Consider the following 25,447-nt stretch of genomic DNA (forward strand, 5'->3'; position numbering starts at 1 on the left):
GCCTCATGACTCCAGTATGCTTTGTTGACTACAAACTTTCTTTACCCAACTGTGGGACAGACTATGTTTGTTCCCACACTCGGGTCTCTGACTCTCTTGTTGGCATCTGATGCACATACAGATGTCATAAATCAACACTGCAGAGCTCTCCCTGTCCTCTGCCGTGCCTTGATTGTATTACTGTTGATGATATCTGGAAATGTGCATGTACACCCTGGTCCACACTGTTGCTAGCCCCAATTCTGACTTGAGCTCTGATATCTGCGTCACTGTTTTCTGCTCTCGTAAAAGCCTGAGTTTTCTGCATGTTAACACTAGAAGCTTATTACCTAAAATTGATCAATTGAAAGTGTGGGTTCACAGTTCCAATCCAGATGTGTTGGTCATGTAACGGCGTTCGTCTGTTGAAGGAGAGTCGGACCAAAATGCAGCGTGGTGGTTACTCATGTTCTTTAATGAAAAAATAGCGATACATGAAATAACTAAATAAATACAAAAAACAACAAACGAAACGTGAAAACCTAATTACAGCCTATCTGGTGAACACTACACAGAGACAGGAACAATCACCCACAAAATACACAGTGAAACCCAGGCTACCTAAATATGGTTCCCAATCAGAGACAACGAGAATCACCTGACTCTGATTGAGAACCGCCTCAGGCAGCCAAGCCTATGCTAGACACACCCCTAATCAGCCACAATCCCAATGCCTACAAAAACCCCAATACGACAACACAATAAACCCATGTCACACCCTGGCCTGAACAAATAATTAAAGAGAACACAAAATACTAAGACCAAGGCGTGACAGGTCATTACTGAGACGTGGTTAAGGAAGAATGTTTTGAATACTGATGTTAAACTTTCTGGTTATAACCTTTTTCGGCAAGACAGATCTTCCAAAGGTGGGGGAGTGACAATCTTTACCAAGGATCACCTTCGGTGCTCGGTTGTCTCCAGCCAGTCTGTCCCCAAACAATTAGATTTGCTGGTGCTAAGCATTAAACTTTCAAATAGCTCTTCGTTGACTGTTGCTGGGTGTTATCGTCCTCCATCAGCACCGGCCAGTACCCTACCTGCCCTAAGCTCTCTCCTGGCCCCTTACACCAAGCCTGGATTTGTCCTGCTAGGTGACCTAAACTGTGACAAGCTTAAACCACCTAACCAAGTCCTAAAGCAATGGGACTCCCTAAATCTTTCTCAGATTATTACCAGTCCCACAAGGTATGACTCCAAACACCCAGAAAAGGCTACTCTCCTCAACATTATCCTCACAAATAATCCTGATAGGTATCAGTCTGGTGTTTGCTGTAATGACCTAATTGATCACTGTTTTACAGCCTGTGTCCGTAATGGCTGCTCAGTGAAACGACCTGTCCTGATTTGTCATAGACGCTTGCTAAAAACTTTAATGACCAAGTCTTCCTTCATGAACGGGCCTCTGTAAAATGGTATAGAATCAGCTCTGTCGAAGATTCTTGGACCTTCTTTTTGATATTTCAGTGGTATTGTTAACAAACACGCCCCCATAAAGAAAATGAGAATTAAAAACAGGTTCAGCCCCTGGTTCGACTGTGATCTTGCAGAGTTACTCCAACTCAAGATTTCCATTTGGCGAAATGCTCGGTAAACACGTATACTCAAGCTGACTGACTCTCGCTCAGGCAAATGAGAAACAAGTGCACTCAGGCTATACGGAAGGCCAAAGTTAGATACTTTAAGGAGCAGTTCTTTCTCTGTGGGTCTAACCCCAAGAAGTTCTGGAAAACGGTTAAAGAGCTGGAGAATAAACCCTCCTCCTCACAGCTGCCCATGTCCCTTAATGGTGATTATGTGGTTGTTACTAACAAGAAGCACATGGATGAGCTCTTTAATCACCACTTCATTAAGTCAGGAATCCTATTTGACTCAGCCATGCCTCCTTGCCGTCCAACATTTCCTCATCTCCCACCCCTTCTAACGCAACCATCCCCAACGCTTTCTTCCTGCAGGCGGTCACTGAGTCCGAGGTGCTATAGGAGTTCCTAAAACTTGACCCCAAAAAAGCATCTGGGTCAGATGGTTTAGACCCTTTCTTCTTTAAGGTTGCTGCCCCTATCATCACCAAGCCTATCTCCAACCTTTTTAACTTGTCTCTCCTTTCTGGGGAGGTTCCCATTGCTTGGAAGGCAGCCACAGTTCATCCTTTATTTAAAGGGGGAGATCAAGCTGATCCTAACTGTTATAGGCCTATTTCTATTTTGCCCTGTTTATGTAAAGTGTTGGAAAAACTTGTCAATAATCAATTGACTGGCTTGCTTGATGTGTATAGTATTCTCTCTGGCATGCAATCTGGTTTCCGCTCAGGTTATGGATATGTCACTGCAACCTTAAATGTCCTCAATGATGTCAACATTGCCCATGATTCTAAGCAATGTTGTGCTGCTATTTTTATTGACCTGGCCAAAGATTTTGATACGGTAGACCATTCCATTCTCGTGGGCTGGCTATATACTTATTTTCCACCATAATTTGCAAATAAATTCATAAAAAATCCTACAATGTGATTTTCTGTATTTTTTTTCTTCTCATGTTGTCTGTCATAGTTGAAGTGTACCTATGAAGAAAATTACAGGCCTCTCTCATCTTTTTAAGTGGGAGAACTTGCACAATCGGTGGCTGACTAAATACTTATTTTCCCCACTGTACAACACCCATTCTGCCAGTCACATTCTGTTAAAAGTCCTTAAAGAACACACACATCCTTGGGTCGCTCATCTTTTCAGTTAGCTAGCTATCTAATGTTAGCATTAGTCTCCTAGCCACCTAGCTAACGTTAGCCACAAAAAAATAGAATTTTTAACGTATCATACATTTTGCAAATTCATAAAATATTGTACGTTTAGCGAATTCATAACATATTGTACGCTTTTCAAATTCAAAACATGTCATACGAAATTGATGATGGACATCCACAAATGAATACAAACCATACAAAACACAACATACCATGCTAAATGTATGTACAGAATAGTCCGAAATGCTCTGAGACCAGGTAGCTCTGCAAGCTCCTTGTAGTTGGCCTTGATAGCTGAACATTCCTTCTCATTGTGCCCCCTAAAGCCAACACTTACATTACATTGCTGAAGTTGGAGACTTTTTATCTCCCTCACCAACTTCAAACATCTGCTATCTGAGCAGCTAACTGATCGCTGCAGCTGTACATAGTCTATGGTAAATAGCCCACCCATTTTTACCTACCTCATCCCCATACTGTTTTTATTTATTTACTTTTCTGCTCTTTTGCACACCAATATCTCTACCTGTACATGACCATCTGATCATTTATCACTCCAGTGTTAATCTGCAAAATTGTAATTATTTGCCTACCTCCTCGTGCCTTTTGCACACAATGTATATAGACTCCTTTTTTTTCTCTACTGTGTTATTGACTTGTTAATTGTTTACTCCATGTGTAACTCTGTGTTGTCTGTTCTGTTGTCTGTTGTCTGGCTTTATCTTGGCCAGGTCGCAGTTGCAAATGAGAACTTGTTCTCAACTAGCCTACCTGGTTAAATAAAGGTGAAATAAAAAAATAAAAAACATGCCCAAAAATGCAGTTGTTTCAATAAGCTGCTTTCGAAAATCCTTCTTTCTTCTTACCTTCTTGTTGTGTTGCACAGTTTAAATACGCAGACCTTCATCCGTTACATGATCGATGTGGCTTTTTACCAGAATCTTGAATCTGATGTGGGCAATGAAAGGGGTTCTTCAACAAAACAATCCACTACATGGTCGTTAGCATTAGCTAGAAATTCTGTCTGAGAAAATACTTACGTCTCTTTTTATCAAAAACAACATTTTGTGTGGAAGGTATTATGCTGCCTACAGATCCCCGCGCATTCAACATAATCGAGATGCATCAAGTTTCCTTGTAGCCTATTTGGTGGGGAAACTGGGAAGCGAGCTGTAGCCTATTGCCTGTTTCTGTTTATGACTATTTTATTATTTTATTAAAGAATATGAAACAATGTGTCTATTTGCTGATTTTCATTAAATCATGTAGTTAGTTGTTCTTGAGACTATGATTGAAATCAATTAATTGATATGGGCATAATATTATATTTTGTAGCATAGGCTACCAAATTCATAAAATACTATTAACAGTTAAGGAAAATATATTAGGATCTGGTAAAAGGCCAATAAAAGAATGTTGAGACACAAAGTAACAATAATCTCTGTGATTAAAGGAGTCAGGGTCATTGGCATAGCTGACACACTGCAGCCCCAGCAAGGCAGGTGAAACAAAAGCTCTGGGGGCATAGCTGACACCCTGCAGCCCCAGCAAGGCAGGTGAAACAAAAGCTCTGGGGGCATAGCTGACACCCTGCAGCCCCAGCAAGGCAGGTGAAACAAAAGCTCTGGGGGCATAGCTGACACCCTGCAGCCCCAGCAAGGCAGGTGAAACAAAAGCTCTGGGGGCATAGCTGACACCCTGCAGCCCCAGCAAGGCAGGTGAAACAAAAGCTCTGGGGGCATAGCTGACACCCTGCAGCCCCAGTAAGGCAGGGGGAAACAAAAGCTCTGGGGGCATAGCTGACACCCTGCAGCCCCAGCAAGGCAGGGGAAACAAAAGCTCTGGGGGCATAGCTGACACCCTGCAGCCCCAGCAAGGTGGGAGGCCCACGAGCTCTGGGGGCCCATGTGCCTGTCATCTAACACCTATGTCTAAATGTTATGTATGTTTTTAAATAATTTTGACAGTAACCCTCCTTTTTAATTTCCACATGTAGCAAGCAACGTGTTTGTGTTGTCCAATCTACATTGGTAGACAGACAGTACATGTGTCTAATTAGCCTATTTCTCAGCGGTGTTGGCGGCAGCCCGCCTCTGCCTCTTCACCTAATTGGCTATCAAGTTAAAACGAGTTATGTGAATTGGGTCAGACTCAGATAGGTAGTGAGTGCCTTGTTCAAGATGGATAAACAAAAGGCAAGACCAAGTGGTGCAGAAAAAAACACAGCGTGATCAAGCTCGTGCCAAATTTCCAAAGATCAGCAAAGCTACCAACTTGTCCTTGACTGACGGAACACTTATCGCAGGTGGAAGCTAGTAGGACTACTGACGAGGCAGCTGGCACTAGCAGGTGGAAGCTAGTAGGACTACTGACGAGGCAGCTGGCACTAGCAGGTGGAAGCTAGTAGGACTACTGATGAGGCAGCTGGCACTAGCAGGTGGAAGCTAGTAGGACTACTGACGAGGCAGCTGGCACTAGCAGGTGGAGGCTAGTAGGACTACTGATGAGCAGCTGGCACTAGCAGGTGGAAGCTAGTAGGACTACTGATGAGGCAGCTGGCACTAGCAGGTGGAAGCTAGTAGGTGGAAGCTAGCAGGACTAGTAGGACTACTGATGAGGCAGCTGGCACTAGCAGGTGGAAGCTAGTAGGACTACTGACGCAGCAGCTGTAGCAGGTGGAAGCACTAGCAGGTGGAAGCTAGTAGGACTACTGGTGCAGCAGCTGGCACTAGCAGGTGGAAGCTAGTAGGACTACTGGTGCAGCAGCTGGCACTAGCAGGTGGAAGCTAGTAGGACTACTGGTGCAGCAGCTGGCACTAGCAGGTGGAAGCTAGTAGGACTACTGATGCAGCAGCTGGCACTAGCAGGTGGAAGCTAGTAGGACTACTGGCGCAGCAGCTGGCACTAGCAGCCTTTGTGTCCGACAGAGACCTTATTGCCCGGCAATGACAGTGGCCTTGCTCTTCCTCCCCTCCAGAATAGTGACAGTTCCTCTAGTGAGAGTGATATGCTGGTGCAGTGTTGCCAACTCCTCAGTAAGGAAAGTAGCTATTGGCTGTCCTAAAAGTCGCTAGAAGTCACTAAATGATGTCATCACCTAATTTGCACAATCAAGCTCCTTTAAATAAAGATGATGCCTATTATCTACTACTCATGAAAATGGGTGCTTAAACACAATTATTGCTTGAGTGCAAACCATTAGGTTACCTCTATGATAAATATCACTACTGGATAGCACCATCCCAAAGGTAGGCCATCATTGCAAATAAAAATGTGTTCTTAACTGATAAAATAGATGAATAAAGGTAAAAAAAAAAAAATTATAATAAAATACTCCAGTCTCCTTTTCACCTCATTGAACACCAGATGTACTTATTAACAAAAGGCACATCTCAATAGGTATCCCAGGTATCCTCCTCTTTTGTTCTCTATTGTTCCTCAAGCAATGAGGAGGCTGATGACATCACATCTGACAACTCCTTGAAGTTTGCAGTTGTTTCTGAAAAACAACATTTTTGCTAAAAATGTATCGTTTTTTTTACCCTTTTGTATTTGTGTTTATTACGGATCCCCATTAGCTGCTGCCTTTCAGTGTGCGTATGTACTTTACCGTATTGTTACTTGGGATATCGCTTTTCAACAGGAAAAGTGAATGAATTGCTGGAAGACATCTTTAAAGCAAGCCCGGAATGACCCTTCAATCAACGGATCTCTCTGCCTTAATGCTGCTGCCCTCTTGTGGCAAATGTAGAATACCACAAGCTACTTGTGCTCATTATGCCAAATAGGCTGCGCTTGCAGCCGGTTTGGGTTCTGTGTAACCTTGACAATCATTACATAACGACACATAAGAGATAAGACACAAGACATAAAATGTTTTCTTCTTCTCCAAAATCACCTTTTAATCCACAATTGTTGCGGCATCATGCAGATGATAACAAGTTGTTCCTTCAGGATTCCATTTTAGACCGTAACATAGCTTTGAATATGATCATGTCCTGTAAATCTTTGTTTATATAGTTTCTTCTTTACAGTGCTCAGACATTGTGTTCTGTGACAGAAAAAAATACTGTGTGAATCCATTAAATATATACATTGAGAAAGACAGAGGGAGGGGTAGACTGAGAGAAAGAGACAAACAGACACGCTTTCCACCCAAAGATAGGCATATACAGTACATAGATACAATGAATTGCATTTACACAGCGCTTCCTCGCAGGTCTCCAATCGCTTTTGTGTGTGTGTGTGTGTGTATGTATGTGTGTGTGTGTGTGTGTGTGTATGTATGTGTGTGTGTATGTGTGTGTGTGTGTGTGTGTGTGTGTGTGTGTGTGTGTGTGTGTGTGTGTGTGTGTGTGTGTGTGTGTGTGTGTGTGTGTGTGTGTGTGTGTGTGTGTATGTGTGTGTGTGTGTGTGTGTGTGTGTGTGTGTGTGTGTGTGTGTGTGTGTGTGTATGTATGTGTGTGTATGTGTGTGTGTGTGTGTGTGTGTGTGTGTGTGTGTGTGTGTGTGTGTGTGTGTGTGTGTGTGTGTGTGTGTGTGTGTGTGTGTGTGTGTGTGTGTGTGTGTGTGTGTGTGTGTGTGTGTGTGTGTGTGTGTATGCTCGCAAGGGAGGGAGGATAACTCACCTCATCCACATTGGCTGTTACAGTGGTGAGGTCAGGGGTAGAGTAAACAGACACACAGACATGCAGCCGGACAGACAGACGGCACACCACTGGGTTGTGGTCAGACCACACCACACACACACACACCTATCTACCGTTCCCTATTATAATATTATAATATCAAATTGTGGTCCCAAGACGAACAAGATTCTAAATTACATGTAATTGTAGAGGGCATCTGGGTTCGACAGTGTTTCACTGGGGTTGACTCTATCTATGTGATGTGATGTTGAGGAATAATGATTTGTTCTGTTTTCAGATGAGAGGGTCAACTTAAAACATGGTTGTATTGACAGTGGATGACTGATGGTTACATACTCCTGACAGTTGATCCAACCCTTGGCACTAAGCCCTGATCTAGGTTCGGTTCAATCTAGACCATCTGAATAGAAAATAAGATCTGAGCCCAGATCAACACTAGAGCACAGGGTCAGAGAACAAAAGCCGACTAATAGAAGGGTCTGATGGCCGTTAGGTTGGTGAGTCATGAAAAGACTCTTGCTAGAATGACATAATGAAAGAGAAGACAAAGATATGCGCCATCCTAAACAGGGGTGGACTACTCCAGTCCTCGGGGGCCTGATAGGTGTTACACTTTTCCCCCAATCCCTAGAAAACACCGCTGATTTAAACTAATTTCTTTTTTAACTGAAGATCATGATTAGTTGATTATTGGAGTCAGAGGTGTTAGTTGGGTCTAGGGGCAAAAGTGTGACCACCAATCAGGCCCCCGAGGATTGGAGTTGCCCAGGCCTGTACTAGAGTAAACATAGAAGTAAACAAGGGAACTAGATGTTCCATTAAATTTGGCACGATTAACGCTTTTTCCAGGAGATAAGTTGAAAATTGATCACATCACTACCCTATCCTTTTGATCCAATCGCACACCGATCTCTCACCCCCTACCATCACAGATGTAGGATCTTAATTTGAGCCAGTTTGCTATAGCAGGGAGATAATCCTGCAGCAACAGGAAATGTGACTTATTATGTGGATTATAATGAATGGAATTTTTGTATGGCTGGATACGTTTTCGTTATGGCAAATCAAATCAGAAATTTCAAAGTGGAAATGACTAACTTTAGAAACCTTTGTTAATATTTCCTGCTAAATTCTCAGCAACGAAAGACTGATCAAATTAAGATCCTACATTTGTAGGCACTAGTCTAGGCCCTTTTTGGGTGTGATGCACTGTAGATCTGAAAGGAATGGATTGGCATCAGCTATGATATGATAATTGCTTCATCTAGCACTCTTGCTATGCTTACACATATCCAACCCTATCAGAAATACAAGATGAAGTCAACAAGAGCCCAAGAGAAGGGTATTCAAATCTGGGATTCAGGGTTCACAGAACTGCTGGTTTTAATCCTTCCCCGTCCTGCCTAGCTAGAGACTGACCTGTAACAACAGGTGAGTAGATTATCTGGCCAATCAATGAACTACCAAGGTGATGTGAAAAAGACCAGATTTGAATGTCCCTCGCCTAGTATCTGGAGTGAGGGTGGAGGGATTGGTTTGGAATTAGGCCCATCTTAATCTACCAGGAATCTTCCGGGAGGAGTAAGAACCACATTTCTCCACACTAGCCTCCTCCTCACTACTCCCTACTACTCTTTGACTGTGATTCGGAAGGTGACACGGCCCAGGAACTTGTCTCGGTCGTCGTTGTTGCGCAGGTCGGATCCCTCAATCCGGCATTCAATGGTCAGCTCCGTGTTGTAGTCCTCCTTGTTCAGCAACAGCTTAACAGCAACCACCGGCTGCACATACCTCTCCTGTAGACAGAGAGTAAAGGGTGAGAAGAAGAGAGGTGGGAGGGAGTAGAAAGAGAGAGAAAGGAGAAGGGAGAGAGAGAAAAATACAGAGTGGAATAAGGGTAGGAAAGAAAAGAAGTACAAAGGAGTGGAAGCAAAAAAAGACATGCAACATGGACGGTTGAATATCTCACCAACATGGACGGTTGAATATCTCACCAACATGGACGGTTGAATATCTCACCAACATGGACTGTTGAATATCTCACCAACATGGACGGTTGAATATCTCATCAACATGGACTGTTGAATATCTCACCAACATGGACGGTTGAATATCTCACCAACATGGACGGTTGAATATCTCACCAACATGGACTGTTGAATATCTCACCAACATGGACTGTTGAATATCTCATCAACATGGACTGTTGAATATCTCACCAACATGGACGGTTGAATATCTCACCAACATGGACGGTTGAATATCTCACCAACATGGACTGTTGAATATCTCATCAACATGGACTGTTGAATATCTCACCAACATGGACTGTTGAATATCTCACCAACATGGACGGTTGAATATCTCACCAACATGGACGGTTGAATATCTCATCAACATGGACTGTTGAATATCTCATCAACATGGACTGTTGAATATCTCACCAACATGGACTGTTGAATATCTCACCAACATGGACTGTTGAATATCTCACACGTCCATCCAACAGTATTCCAAATTCTTGCATCATTGTACAATAATGCTTTCCCATCAAGCACCAAGAAACCAGCATGACAAGACATCAGAAATGGACAAATATTGACCTTTGACCCAAACTTACATGAAGTTTGTTGCCGTAGTAAGGGAAATACATTTTATCGAAGTGTCCCTCACTTGGGAAGTACTGCATCTGTATGGGGTTGTCCCTCTGAAGGGGAAAAGGAGGAAGAGGAAGTATAATGGTCAAAAGCAAGAATATGTCTATCCTATCCAAACAGACCGTTAGGCTAAGGACTTCATCTGAAAGGGTTGGATAGCTATCAGAGGAGGCTGGTGGGAGGAGCTTTAGGAAGACGGCCTCCTCTTACATAGTAGGTATTATGGTAATAGCTCCACTGGTGGGAGGAGCTTTAGGAAGATGGCCTCCTCTGATAGGTATACATAGTAGGTATTATGGTAGTAGCTACAAGCTACACTTTGCCCTCTACTATGTGGCAAATTTTGCCATATTGCTCACACCTATCCAATCTTTTCAGATCTTCACAAGTCCATATGAGTATGTAAGAATAATACATTATTTAAGAATTGGAAATATTCCTTGTGCTGCATATGCTGTACTGTAACGCCATTAGCTGTTACATTAAGCAACAGCTTCTCTTTCTGGGGTCTGTGAGAGATCACACTCAATGGCCAGGTCTTATAATATTAACACTGGAACATTCTAAAAGGTTTGATTATAACACTGGAACATTCTAAAAGGTTTGATTATAACACTGGAACATTCTAAAAGGTTTGATTATAACACTGGAACATTCTAAAAGGTTTGATTATAACACTGGAACATTCTAAAAGGTTTGATTATAACACTGGAACATTCTAAAAGGTTTGATTATAACACTGGAACATTCTAAAAGGTTTGATTATAACACTGGAACGTTCTAAAAGGTTTGATTATAAAACTGGAACATTCTAAAAGGTTTGATTATAACACTGGAACATTCTAAAAGGTTTGATTATAACACTGGAACATTCTAAAAGGTTTGATTATAACACTGGAACGTTCTATACAGTTTGATTATAACAAATCATATCAAAGTTAATTTGTCACGTGCACCGAATACAACAGGTGTTGTACAGTGAAATGCTTACTTACAGGCTCTAACCAACAGTGCAAAAAAAGTATTAGGTGAACAATAGGTAAGTAAAGAAATAAAAGCAACAGTAAAAAGGCAGTGAAAAATAACAGTAGTGAGGCTATATACAGTAGAGAGGCTATATACAGTAGTGAGGCTATATACAGTAGAGAGGCTATATACAGTAGTGAGGCTATATACAGTAGAGAGGCTATATACAGTAGTGAGGCTATATACAGTAGTGAGGCTATATACAGTAGCGAGACTATATACAGTAGAGAGGCTATATACAGGAGAGAGGCTATATACAGTAGAGAGGCTTTATACAGTAGAGAGGCTATATACAGTAGCGAGACTATATACAGTAGAGAGGCTATATACAGTAGTGAGGCTATATACAGTAGCGAGACTATATACAGTAGAGAGGCTATATACAGTAGAGAGGTTATATACAGTAGAGAGGCTATATACAGTAGTGAGGCTATATACAGTAGAGAGGCTATATACAGTAGTGAGGCTACATACAGTAGAGAGGTTATATACAGTAGAGAGGCTATATACAGTAGAGAGGCTATATACAGTAGAGAGGCTATATACAGTAGAGAGGCTATATACAGTAGAGAGGCTATATACAGTAGAGAGGCTATATACAGTAGCGAGACTATATACAGTAGAGAGGCTATATACAGTAGAGAGGCTATATACAGTAGAGAGGCTATATACAGTAGTGAGGCTATATACAGTAGAGAGGCTATATACAGTAGAGAGGCTATATACAGTAGTGAGGTTATAACAGTAGTGAGGTTATAACAGTAGTGAGGCTATATACAGTAGAGAGGCTATATACAGTAGAGAGGCTATATACAGTAGAGAGGTTATATACAGTAGAGAGGCTATATACAGTAGTGAGGCTATATACAGTAGAGAGGCTATATACAGTAGTGAGGCTATATACAGTAGAGAGGCTATATACAGTAGAGAGGCTATATACAGTAGAGAGGCTATATACAGTAGTGAGGCTATATACAGTAGAGAGGCTATATACAGTAGAGAGGCTATATACAGTAGTGAGGTTATAACAGTAGTGAGGTTATAACAGTAGTGAGGCTATATACAGTAGTGAGGTTATAACAGTAGTGAGGCTATATACAGATACCGGTTAGTCATGCTAATTGAGGTAGTATGTACATATGGTTAAAGTGACTATGCATATATGATGAACAGAGAGTAGCAGTAGCGTAAAAGAGGGGTTGGTGGGTGGTGGGACACAATGCAGATTGCCCGGTTAGCCAATGTGCGGAGGCACTGGTTGGTCGGGCCAATTGAGGTAGTATGTACATGAATGTATAGTTCTAGTGACTATGCTTATATGCTAAACAGAGAGTAGCAGCAGCGTAAAAGAGGGGTTGGGGGGGGGCACAATGCAAATAATCAGTGTAGCCGCTGAAAGGTTCTATAAGGTTCCTATTATATTATACCTTCTATAAGGTTCCTATTATAACACCAGAATACTGCGTCATACAGGACCACAATATGGAAAAGAGACTGGGATTACAAAACAACCCTGTAAATCCTTTCCACGTTGTAATAGCTTGGAAAATAAAATGAGACATTTACACATCGCTAAGCTTACCCTAAAGCTTCGACTGAAAGCAGAAAAACAAACATCCAACCAAATCAGGAAAAATGCACACACAAATATCAACATAAACCATAAATAACATAAAATACTATAAATGTAACCAGATTGTTCTTCAAAAACACACATACTGAAATCCTGATGACATTTACCTTTGCCGTGCAGTTGACATAGGGATCTCCACGCGGCTTCAGCCCAATGATCTGTGAATGGAAAACTAATTAACCAATCAACCAATCAGAGAGTCGAAATAAGACAATAGGCACATTAAAACCATTATTATGTGGTCTACTCTGAGTATTCCAATGATATAGAAACACAGACAAGGATAAGACTGTAAAACACACTAATAGAGAATGACAACAAAGAGAAGCAAATAAAAATAACTAGATTGAGGAGAAGGAAAGAAATCCACTATGGGCTAATGTCACCTACTGATTCATGTCACCTACTGATTCATGTCACCTACTGATTCACGTCACCTACTGATTCACGTCACCTACTGATTCATGTCACCTACTGATTCACGTCACCTACTGATTCACGTCACCTACTGATTCATGTCACCTACTGATTCATGTCACCTACTGATTCATGTCACCTACTGATTCATGTCACCTACTGATTCATGTCACCTCACTGATTCATGTCACCTATTGATTCATGTCACCTACTGATTCATGTCACCTACTGATTCATGTCACCTACTGATTCATGTCACCTACTGATTCATGTCACCTACTGATTCATGTCACCTACTGATTCATGTCACTGATTCATGTCACTGATTCATGTCACCTACTGATTCATGTCACCTACTGATTCATGTCCCCTACTGATCATGTCACCTACTGATTCATGTCACCTACTGATACATGTCACCTACTGATTCATGTCACCACTGATTCATGTCATCTGATTCATGTCACCTACTGATTCATGTCACCTACTGATTCATGTCACCTACTGATTCATGTCACCTACTGATGTTCTGATTCATGTCACCTACTGATTCATGTCACCTACTGATACATGTCACCTACTGATTCATGTCACCTACTGATACATGTCACCTACTGATTCATGTCACCTACTGATTTATGTCACCTACTGATTCATGTCACCTACTGATTCATGTCACCTACTGATTCATATCACCTACTGATTCATGTCACCTACTGATACATGTCACCTATTGATTCATGTCACCTACAGATTCATGTCACCTACTGATATGTACAATAGCTCGAGGCTCTTGTGAATGTGTCCACTGAAAAATGTATTTGAATTGGGACTGGTGAACTACACAGCACTGCCTTGAATTGTTTTATTATTATTATTTTTATTCAACCTTTATTTAACCAGGTAGGCTAGTTGAGAACAAGTTCTCATTTACAACTGCGACTTGGCCAATATAAAGCATAGCAGTGCGACACAAACAACAGTTACACATGGAATAAAGAAGCGTACAATCAATAACACAATAGAAAAAAAGAAAGTATATATACAGTGTGTGCAAATGGCGTGAGGAGGTAGGGCAATAAATAGGCCATAATAGCAAAGTAATTGCAATTTAGCAAATTAACACTGGAGTGATAGATGAGCAGATGATGATTTGCAAGTAATGATACTGGTGTGCAAAAGAGCAGAAAAATAAATAAAAACAATATGGGGATGAGGCAGGTAGATTTGTCACGGTTCATGAATCCACTGCCTCCCTCTCTCTCTCTCTTTCTCTTTCTCTCTCTCTCTCTCTCTCTTTCTCTTTCTCTCTCTCTCTCTCTCTCTCTCTCTCTCTCTCTCTCGTGTTTGTGTGGGCGTGGTTTCCAATCTCGGCCTGATTGTCTGTGCCAGCTGGAATCACTTATCTTCCCTTTATATGTTCTGTAACCAGTGTTTCTTGTTGTCAGATCGTTGTTACTTCTCTGAGGTTGTGTCGTGTGTCTGTGCTCATCTCTCACCGCCCTTGTGTGGATTATCTGCTGTGCTTCCTCCTACCCATCCGGACACACTCCCTGGATTTCTCAGCACGCTATCTTAGGAAGATGCGCCCTAGTCCCTGGGTCGGATTCCGTCTGAGTACAGTCTGTCTGTCCTGTTGCTGCTGTAAACTGTATTTATTAAACCATCGTTGCTTGCATCTTGCATCCGCCTCTGTATTGTTACAGAACGATCTGACCAGACCATGGATGCAGCGAGTTCAACGAGTCTGACCGAATTCATTTCCCGCAGTATCACGAGAATGGATCAACAAGAGGAGAACATCTCCAGCACAGGTCGGGCAGTACAAGCCCTTGCGACGCAGGTATCCCAGCTGACCCAACAATTACAACATCTGAGGGGTCTCGATGCGCCACCTACACCGGCAGTTCAACCCGCCCCGCCAGAACCGGATTCCCAGCTAGAGCCACGGCTACCGACACCAGAGGGTTATTCAGGTGATCCTGACTATTGCAGAGCTTTTCTTACGAGATGTTCCATGCAATTCTCGTTGCAGCCACGGACCTTCAACCGTGAACAGTCTAAGGTAGCCTTCGTACTCACACTGCTATCAGGCAAAGCGGCTCTTTGGGGAACGGCGGTGTGGGCGAACCAGGACCCATGCTGCACCTCTTTCCAGACACTCTCCGAGGAGATGAGAAGGGTCTTCGATCGGGCCGTGGCGGGTAGGGAGGCGGCCAGACTACTCGCTGACCTTCGCCAAGGAGACAGTTCAGTATCGGAATACTCCATCCAATTCCGCACTCTGGCCGCAGAGTGTCAGTGGAACGAGGAGGCGCAGTGGGACATGTTCCTGCATGGGCTGAAGGACCGGATCCAGAAGGAGATTTATGTTCTGGACCTTCCCAGGAATTTAAATGGACTAGTGGAACTAGCCTTGAGGGTCGACGCTCGTCTGAATCTTATTGGCCGCCGAGCATGCCCTAACAGACCGTATAACGACACGGAGGGCTGGCATGCCAGCGGCGGGAACACGGCCAGTTCAGCATCCGCTCACGAACCCATGCAGCTGGGGAGAGCTCGGCTCTCCCGGGAAGAGAGGGAGAGGCGGAGATCCCAAGGACTCTGTCTCTACTGTGGTAGAGCGGGCCACTTTATCCACTCCTGCCCGGTAAAAGATCAGGCCAGGTAGTAAGCATGAGGCTACTATCGGGTGGTGTCACCACAGAGAAGACCTCATCATCTACTCTCCTCCCGGTAAGACTAAGATGGGCCACCCACACACACGACACCCAAGCCTTACTGGACTCAGGAGCAGAGGGTAATTTCATGGACTTCAAGCTCGCTCACAAACTCCAGATTCCCATCACCTCACTCTCGCACAAGATATCCGTCAACGCTCTCAATGGTCAAGAACTCCCCAACATTTCTCACACCACTGAACCTATCACACTCATCACTTCTGGCAATCACACTGAGACACTATCATTTCTACTCATGGACTCACCCCTTGCACCATTAGTTCTCGGCCACCCTTGGCTCACCCAACACAACCCCAGAGTTGACTGGGGTCATAACTCTATATCCATGTGGAGTAACAAGTGCCTTGAGTCCTGTTTGGTGTCTGCTTGTTTGTCTGTGTCTGATTCTGTGTTTCTAGAGGAGGCAGTGGAGTTGTCTAACGTGCCCGTTGAATACCTCGACCTGAAGGAGGTGTTCAGTAAGTCCCGTGCTGCTTCTCTTCCTCCGCATCGTCCCTATGACTGTGCAATAGAATTATTGCCAGGTGAGTCTCCGCCTAAAGGCAAGTTATATTCACTCTCTGTTCCTGAGAGGGAGGCTATGGAGAGATACATCTCCGGTTCTCTGGCATCTGGATTCATTCGTCCTTCCTCTTCTCCAGCGGGGCGGGGTTCTTCTTTGTGGGGAAGAAGGACGGTTCTCTGCGTCCTTGCATTGATTACCGTGGGTTGAATAACATCACAGTGAAGAATACCTATCCCTTACCGTTGATGTCCTCAGCCTTTGAAAGGTTACAGGGAGCATCCGTGTTCACTAAGTTGGATTTACGGAATGCATATCATTTGGTTCGCATAAGGGGGGCGAATGGAAGACCGCGTATAACACCCCCAGAGGGCACTTCGAATATTTGGTCATGCCTTTTGGGCTATCCAACTCCCCAGCGGTTTTCCAGGCACTCGTCAATGACGTGCTGAGAGATATGATTGATCAGTTCATATATGTTTACCTGGATGACATACTGATTTTTTCTTCTTCTCTCCAGGAACACGTTCAGCACGTCAGACGAGTACTTCAGAGGTTGTTGGAGAATGGACTTTTTGTCAAGGCGGAGAAATGCATTTTTCATGCACAATCCGTTCCATTCCTAGGTTACATCGTCTCGACTGAAGGTATTCGCATGGATCCTGACAAGGTTAAGGCTGTGGTGGATTGGCCAAGCCCAGATTCCCGTAAGGCCCTACAGAGGTTTCTGGGATTCGCCAATTTCTACCGGCGTTTCGTTCGCAACTTTAGCCAGATACTCGCTCCTCTTACTGCCTTAACCTCCCCCAAAGTGACGTTCAGGTGGTCCGATACAGCCGAGGCTGCATTCGCCAAACTCAAGAGCCGCTTTGTTTCGGCTCCCATCCTCATAGCTCCCGATCCCTCACGTCAGTTCGTGGTGGAGGTGGACGCTTCAGAGGTGGGGGTAGGTGCGGTACTTTCCCAACGTTCCTCTTCTGACGACAAGATGCACCCTTGCGCGTTCCTTTCCCATCGGTTATCACCTGCGGAACGCAACTACGACATTGGCAACAGAGAGTTGTTGGCAGTGAAGTTAGCACTGGAGGAGTGGCGCCATTGGTTAGAGGGTTCGGGGTACCTTTTATAGTTTGGACCGATCACAAAAATTTAGAATATATCAGAACCGCCAAGCGACTCAACTCCAGGCAGGCGCGGTGGGCACTCTTTTCGGACGTTTTGACTTCTCTCTCTCGTATCGCCCGGGTTCCAAGAATGTCAAACCCGATTCTCTTTCTCGCATTTTTGACCATTCCGAACGCCCATCCACTCCCGAGTGCATCCTACCCGGGACCCTAGTGGTCTCCACACTCACATGGGAGGTTGAATCGAGGGTCAAAACGGCCTTAGAAGGGGTAACGCCTCCGCCCGGTTGCCCGCCTAATCGGTTGTTTGTGCCGGAGGGGTGTCGGTCCGATGTTATTCGGTGGGGGCATTGCTCCAACGTAGCGTGTCATCCAGGAGTCAGCCGCACTAGCTTTTGGTTAAGCAACGCTTTTGGTGGCCACTGATGGCTCGTGACATTCACAGTTTTGTCTTGGCTTGCTCGGTTTGTGCCACTGGGAAGACTTCTAATCGACCCCCAGATGGGTTACTCCAACCGCTGTCGGTCCCTTCGAGACCCTGGTCCCACATCGTGCTAGATTTTGTTACCGCCCTCCCGCCCTCCCAGGGCAAGACGGTTGTTTTGACCGTGGTGGACCGGTTCTCGAAGGCGGCTCATTTTATTCCCTTGCCTAAATTACCATCTGCCAAGGAGACAGCGGTAACTGTCGTGGATCACGTCTTTCGCTTACATGGCCTGCCGATGGACGTAGTTTCTGACAGGGGGCCCCAATTTGTGTCCAAGTTTTGGCAACAGTTTTGTAGGTTACTGGGAGCGAGTGTCAGCCTGTCTTCAGGGTTTCATCCCCAGAGCAACGGTCAAACGGAGAGGGCCAACCAAGATTTGGAGAGAGTGTTGCGATGTTTGGTTTCTAAGAATCCCTCTTCCTGGAGTCAACAACTCTCTATGGTTGAGTACGCTCACAATTCGTTGCCAGTGGCAGCCACGGGTCTCTCTCCGTTTGAGTGTAGTTTAGGTTACCAGCCACCTATCTTTCCCAGTACGGAGTCCGAGGTCACTGTTCCCTCCGCTCACGCTTTCATCCAGAGGTGCCGTCACGCATGGAGCAGAGCCCGTGAGACTCTTCTCCGGGTGGGGCGTGCACCAAGGCTAAGGCCGATCGCCACCGGTCGAAGCCTCCAGTATACGTCGTTGGCCAAAGAGTGTGGCTTTCTACTAAGAACATTCCACTCCGATCCGTTTCGAACAAGCTTGCCCCCAAATTTATCGGCCCGTTCAAAGTCACCAGGATCATTAGTCCGGTGGCGGTCCGGCTCAAGCTTCCTCCGGCGTATAGGAGAATTCATCCTACCTTTCATGTGTCTAAAATAAAACCTGTGTTTCAGGCACGTATTAACCCGCCGGTCCTGGTTCCCCCGCCGCCACGACTTGTTGATGGGGAACCCACCTTTTCTGTCAATTGTATTTTGGACTCTAGAAGGAGGGGACGCGGATTCCAGTACCTGGTGGACTGGGAGGGTTACGGCCCAGAGGAGAGAAGTTGGGTACCTGCTAGGGACATTCTGGATCACTCCCTTATCGATGATTTCAATCGACAGGTAAATTCGCCTGGGAACGCCAAGAGGCGTTCCTAGGGGGGGGGGGTATTGTCACGGTTCATGAATCCACTGCCTCCCTCTCTCTTTCTCTCTCTCTCTCTCTCTTTCTCTCTCTCTCTCTCTCTCTCTCTCTCTCTCTCTCTCCCGTGTTTGTGTGGGCGTGGTTCCCAATCTCGGCCTGATTGTCTGTGCCAGCTGGAATCACTTATCTTCCCTGTATATGTTCTGTAACCAGTGTTTCTTGTTGTCAGATCGTTGTTACTTCTCTGAGGTTGTGTCGTGTGTCTGTGCTCATCTCTCACCGCCCTTGTGTGGATTATCTGCTGTGCTTCCTCCTACCCATCCGGACACACTCCCCTGGATTTCTCAGCACGCTATCTTAGGAAGATGCGCCCTAGTCCCTGGGTCGGATTCCGTCTGAGTACAGTCTGTCTGTCCTGTTGCTGCTGTAAACTGTATTTATTAAACCATCGTTGCTTGCATCTTGCATCCGCCTCTGTATTGTTACAGATTGGGTGGGCTATTTACAGATGGACTATGTACAGCTGCAGCGATCGGTTAGCTGCTCAGATAGCTGATGTTTAAAAATAGAGAGGGAAATATAAGTCTCCAGCTTCAGCGATTTTTGCAATTTGTTCAAGTCATTGGCAGCAGAGAGAGAACTGGAAGGAAAGGCGACCAAAGGAGGTGTTGGCTTTGGGGATGACCAGTGAGATATACCTGCTGGAGCGCGTTCTACGGGTGGGTGTTGTTATCGTGACCAGTGAGCTGAGATAAGGCAGAGTTTAATCTAGCATCGATTTACAGATGACCTGGAGCCAGTGAATCTGGCGATGAATATGTAGCGAGGGCCAGTCGACTAGAGCATACAGGTCGCAGTGGTGGGTGGTATAAGGAGCTTTGGTAACAAAACGGATGGCACTGTGATAGACTGCACCAGTTTGCTGAGTAGAGTGTTGGAGGCTATTTTGACATCACTGAAGTCGAGGATCGGTAGGATAGTCAGTTTTACGAGGGTATGTTTGGCGGCGTGAGTGAAGGAGGCTTTGTTGCGAAATAGGAAGCCAATTCTAGATTTAATTTTGGATTGGAGATGTTTAATATGAGTCTGGAAGGAGACTTTACAGTCTAGCCAGACACCTAGGTATTTGTAGTTGTCCACATATTCTAAGTTAGAACCGTTAATTGGGTCGGCACCAGAGGAGACTGCTGAGGGGAGGACAGCCCATAATAATGGCCCGGAACAGAATGAATGGAATGGCATCAAACCCATGGAAACCATGGAAACCATGTGTTTGATGTATTTGGTACCATTCCACTGATTCCGCTCCAGCCATTACCACAAGCCCGTCCTCCCCAGTTAAGGTGCCACCAACCTGTGGTCTGCACTTATCCAATGTGCACCTCATTAGGACCCAACTGTATTGACTTCAATTACATGCATCCAAGGAAAGAGTCTTGGCTTTGTCCCAATTCTCTACCATTTTCCCAAAATGTGCACTTGCACACTCCCCATCATGGATTGAACAATGGTAGAAACTCCATCCAGCCAATACTTACACCAATCCAATGCTTTAATCCATGGCAGTGTGTAAGTACACACTTTGGAATGGCAAGATATTTTAGGGTCACAACCATGTATTTATAGACAAGAGGGAAAAGGAGGAGGTACCCTATTCATTTTGAGGAGGACACATGGTCTCCCCTCAGCGTAACCGAAGGTGGAGTCGGACAGGCCGGAGCAACGGCTCAGAGAGCTCCTCTTGAACTGACAGGCCTTCCTCTGCTCGCCCACCTCTCCCTCTTGCTCAAAGTAGACCCCTGCCGTGCACGCCTCATTCCTCTCCTGCTCCGTGTCATTGTACTCTGAGAAAAGACAATAACGACAGATTTGTTTTAATTTCTCTCGACAACCCAGACAGCAAAGTGCTTAATTTGACACATTTTGTTTGTTCATGCACAGATGATTGACAGTCAAACATTTTGATGTTTGTTCCTCGACTGCTGCTAGGTTGTTGAGATGAATAAGACATTGGCTACAAGAGAAACTATTTGGTACGTGTAATTGTTAACGTATCATTTCATGCTAGTTTTAACCATCCTCCTATGCTTTGAGACATTGTTTCTCTGTATCTCTTATTGAAAAGAACATTTACAATTGAGAGAGAGAGAGACAGAGAGAGAAAAAGAGAGAAAGAGAGAGAGAGAGAAAGAGAGAAAGAGAGAGAAAGCAAGAGAAAGAGAAAGAGAGAGAGAGAGAGAGAGAGAAAGAGTGAGAGAGAGCGAGAGAAAGAGAGAGAGAGAGAGAGGCAGAGAGAGAGAGAGAGAATGAAGGTGAGTTATAGAGAGAGCGAGAGAGCGAGAGAGCGACAAAAGTGTGAGAGAGAGAGAGAGAGAGAGAGAGAGAATGAAGGTGAGTTAGAGAGAGAGAGAGAAGGGGCACAGATTTTGCAAGGAGACAAGATAAAAGACTAAAACTCACGTTGCAGGTAAGACTCTAAGGTCTGGACATACGTGCTGAACTGGAGAGGTTGTGATCTGTTAAACAGCATGTCCAATTGCTTTGGCCGGATGACCAACCCTAAGGGACAGGGGGTACAGTATGAGATCACAACTTCCTTCAGGGTCATCAAAACTACATGGTGAAACATAGTTAAATCCACTAAAACAGAAATCAGGGTCACCAATGTTGTGTGGTAAACCCATTAACACTTCCTTTGAAATATACCTTCATAAGGCCTTCATAACACATTCACATCATACATACTACATTCATAACATACATAACACATTTGTAACCCATACATACCACATTCATAACATACATAACACATGTGTAACCCATACATAACACATTCATAACATACATAACACATTTGTAACCCATACATACTACATTCATAACCATACATACCACATTCATAACCATACATACCACATTCATAACATACATAACACATTTGTAACCCATACATAACACATTCATAACATACATAACACATTCATAACCCATTCAAACACATGCATAACATACATACCACATTCATAACCATACATAACACATTCATTACTCATACAAACACATTCATAACCCATATATACCACATTCATTACATACATACCACATTCATAACCATACATAACACATTCATAATCCATACATACCACAATCATAACCCATACATACCACATTCATAACCATACATAACACATTCATAATCCATACATACCACAATCATAACCCATACATACCACATTCCTAACACATTCATAACCTGTACATAACACATTCATAACTATACATACCACATTCATAACCTGTAAATTACACATTCATAACCCATACATACCACATTCATAACCTATACATACCACATTCATAACCATACATACCACATTCATAACCTATACATAACCCGTTCATAACATATTCATAGGTAGCCTTTAAATAAAGTGTATAAAGAGTTTGGCCATTACCATGACAGTTCATACCAGAAATCTCATTATTCAACAGCAGCCGTATAGTATAGTGCCTACTGGGCAATATTGACCAATAGTAGTCCACAGGTTTCTCAGGTTTTAAAAAGTTGACTACCTGTCCCGAACCGACAGAATTTGGGCTCAAAATCAACTAAATTCAGCACTTCTTGGATATTAGTTTTCCCTCAGAATGACCCTGTGCTTTAAAAATGGTTGATTGATTTATTGGTTGGTTGGTTGGTTGATTGGTTGGTTGATTTATTGGTTGGTTGATTGATTTATTGGTTGGTTGGTTGATTGATTGATTGATTGGTTGATTGATTTATTGGTTGGTTGATTTATTTATTTATTGGTTGATTGATTTATTGGTTGGTTGATTGATTGATTGATTGGTTGATTGAATAAATCATTTAAACTGTGGTGCTACTTACCTGGGTGTGGCACCCGGTCGCGGTACTTTGGCACATAGTCGTCTAGCGTCAGCAGCATGACCCAAATGGTGAGGACGAACATCCCAGCCAGGAACGCATAGAACACCAAGTAGAACAGGAGGATGAGGCCTGGGGGGAGAGAGGGGGGGGGGGAGAGAGAAGAGATTAGCACGACTCCAGACTGTGTTAGCCCTCAGAGCTAAAATCTAGGTCTACAAAAATCTGATCAGGGTCGTTTGGTGAACTGCCTCTGGCATATTGGCTTATTAATGTGTTTTAGTCATTCATCCTTATTAATGTGTTTTACATCATTCATCCTTATTAATGTGTTTTAGTCATTCATCCTTATTAATGTGTTTTACATCATTCATCCTTATTAATGTGTTTTAGTCATTCATCCTTATTAATGTGTTTTAGTCATTCATCCTTATTAATGTGTTTTAGTCATTCATCCTTATTAATGTGTTTTAGTCATTCATCCTTATTAATGTGTTTTAGTCATTCATCCTTATTAATATGTTTTACATCATTCATCCTTATTGATGTGTTTTACATCATTCATCCTTATTAATGTGTTTTAGTCATTCATCCTTATTAATGTGTTTTAATCATTCATCCTTATTAATGTGTTTTACATCATTCATCCTTATTAATGTGTTTTAGTCATTCATCCTTATTAATGTGTTTTAGTCATTCATCCTTATTAATGTGTTTTAGTCATTCATCCTTATTAATGTGTTTTAGTCATTCATCCTTATTAATGTGTTTTAGTCATTCATCCTTATTAATATGTTTTACATCATTCATCCTAATTAATGTGTTTTAGTCATTCATCCTAATTAATGTGTGTTAGTCATTCATCCTTATTAATGTGTTTTAGTCATTCATCCTAATTAATGGGTTTTTACATCATTCATCCTTATTAATGTGTTTTACATCATTCATCCTTATTAATGTGTTTTAGTCATTCATCCTTATTAATGTGTTTTAGTAATTCATCCTTATTAATGTGTTTTATATAATTCATCCTTATTAATGTGTTTTAGTCATTCATCCTTATTAATGTGTTTTAGTCATTCATCCTTATTAATGTGTTTTACATCATTCATCCTTATTAATGTGTTTTAGTCATTCATCCTTATTCATGTGTTTTAGTCATTCATCCTTATTCATGTGTTTTAGTCATTCATCCTTATTCATGTGTTTTAGTCATTCATCCTTATTAATGTGTTTTAGTCATTCATCCTTATTAATGTGTTTTAGTCATTCATCCTTATTAATGTGTTTTAGTCATTCATCCTGATTAATGTGTTTTATATCATTCATCCTTATTAATGTGTTTTAGTCATTCATCCTTATTAATGTGTTTTACATCATTCATCCTTATTAATGTGTTTTAGTCATTCATCCTTATTAATGTGTTTTACATCATTCATCCTTATTCATGTGTTTTAGTCATTCATCCTTATTAATGTGTTTTAGTCATTCATCCTTATTAATGTGTTTTAGTCATTCATCCTTATTAATGTGTTTTAGTCATTCATCCTGATTAATGTGTTTTATATCATTCATCCTTATTAATGTGTTTTAGTCATTCATCCTTATTAATGTGTTTAACATCATTCATCCTTATTAATGTGTTTTACATCATTCATCCTTATTAATGTGTTTTAGTCATTCATCCTTATTAATGTGTTTTAGTCATTCATCCTTATTAATGTGTTTTAGTCATTCATCCTTATTAATGTGTTTTAGTCATTCATCCTGATTAATGTGTTTTATATCATTCATCCTTATTAATGTGTTTTAGTCATTCATCCTTATTAATGTGTTTTACATCATTCATCCTTATTAATGTGTTTTAGTCATTCATCCTTATTAATGTGTTTTAGTCATTCATCCTTATTAATGTGTTTTAGTCATTCATCCTTATTAATGTGTTTTAGTCATTCATCCTTATTAATGTGTTTGACATCATTCATCCTTATTAATATGTTTTACATCATTCATCCTTATTGATGTGTTTTACATCATTCATCCTTATTAATGTGTTTTAGTCATTCATCCTTATTAATATGTTTTACATCATTCATCCTTATTAATGTGTTTTAGTCATTCATCCATATTAATGTGTTTTAGTCATTCATCCTTATTAATGTGTTTTACATCATTCATCCTTATTAATGTGTTTTAGTCATTCATCCTTATTAATGTGTTTTAGTCATTCATCCTTATTAATGTGTTTTAGTCATTCATCCTTATTAATGTGTTTTACATCATTCATCCTTATTAATGTGTTTTAGTCATTCATCCTTATTAATGTGTTTTAGTCATTCATCCTTATTAATGTGTTTTATATAATTCATCCCTATGAATGTGTTTTAGTCATTCATCCTTATTAATGTGTTTTAGTCATTCATCCTTATTAA

General features: G+C 42.4%; 1 protein-coding gene across 1 annotated transcript in view; it reads right to left on the reverse strand.

Annotated features, from left to right (window-relative positions):
* Positions 1 to 6,653: 6,653 nt before the first annotated feature.
* LOC112227219 (sodium/potassium-transporting ATPase subunit beta-3) overlaps positions 6,654 to 25,447 on the reverse strand; it is a 61,384-nt gene continuing 42,590 nt past the window's right edge. The window contains exons 2-7 of the mRNA XM_024392097.2: positions 23,019 to 23,147; positions 21,590 to 21,688; positions 20,780 to 20,973; positions 12,852 to 12,902; positions 10,049 to 10,135; positions 6,654 to 9,224 (exon numbers count right to left, since the gene is read on the reverse strand). Of these exons, the coding sequence (XP_024247865.1) occupies positions 9,057 to 9,224; positions 10,049 to 10,135; positions 12,852 to 12,902; positions 20,780 to 20,973; positions 21,590 to 21,688; positions 23,019 to 23,147 (728 nt within the window). The 3' untranslated portion in view covers positions 6,654 to 9,056. The remainder of the gene's footprint in view (positions 9,225 to 10,048; positions 10,136 to 12,851; positions 12,903 to 20,779; positions 20,974 to 21,589; positions 21,689 to 23,018; positions 23,148 to 25,447) is intronic.

The sequence above is a fragment of the Oncorhynchus tshawytscha genome, linkage group LG28 (assembly GCF_018296145.1).
Source record: "Oncorhynchus tshawytscha isolate Ot180627B linkage group LG28, Otsh_v2.0, whole genome shotgun sequence".
Lineage (NCBI taxonomy): Eukaryota > Metazoa > Chordata > Actinopteri > Salmoniformes > Salmonidae > Oncorhynchus > Oncorhynchus tshawytscha.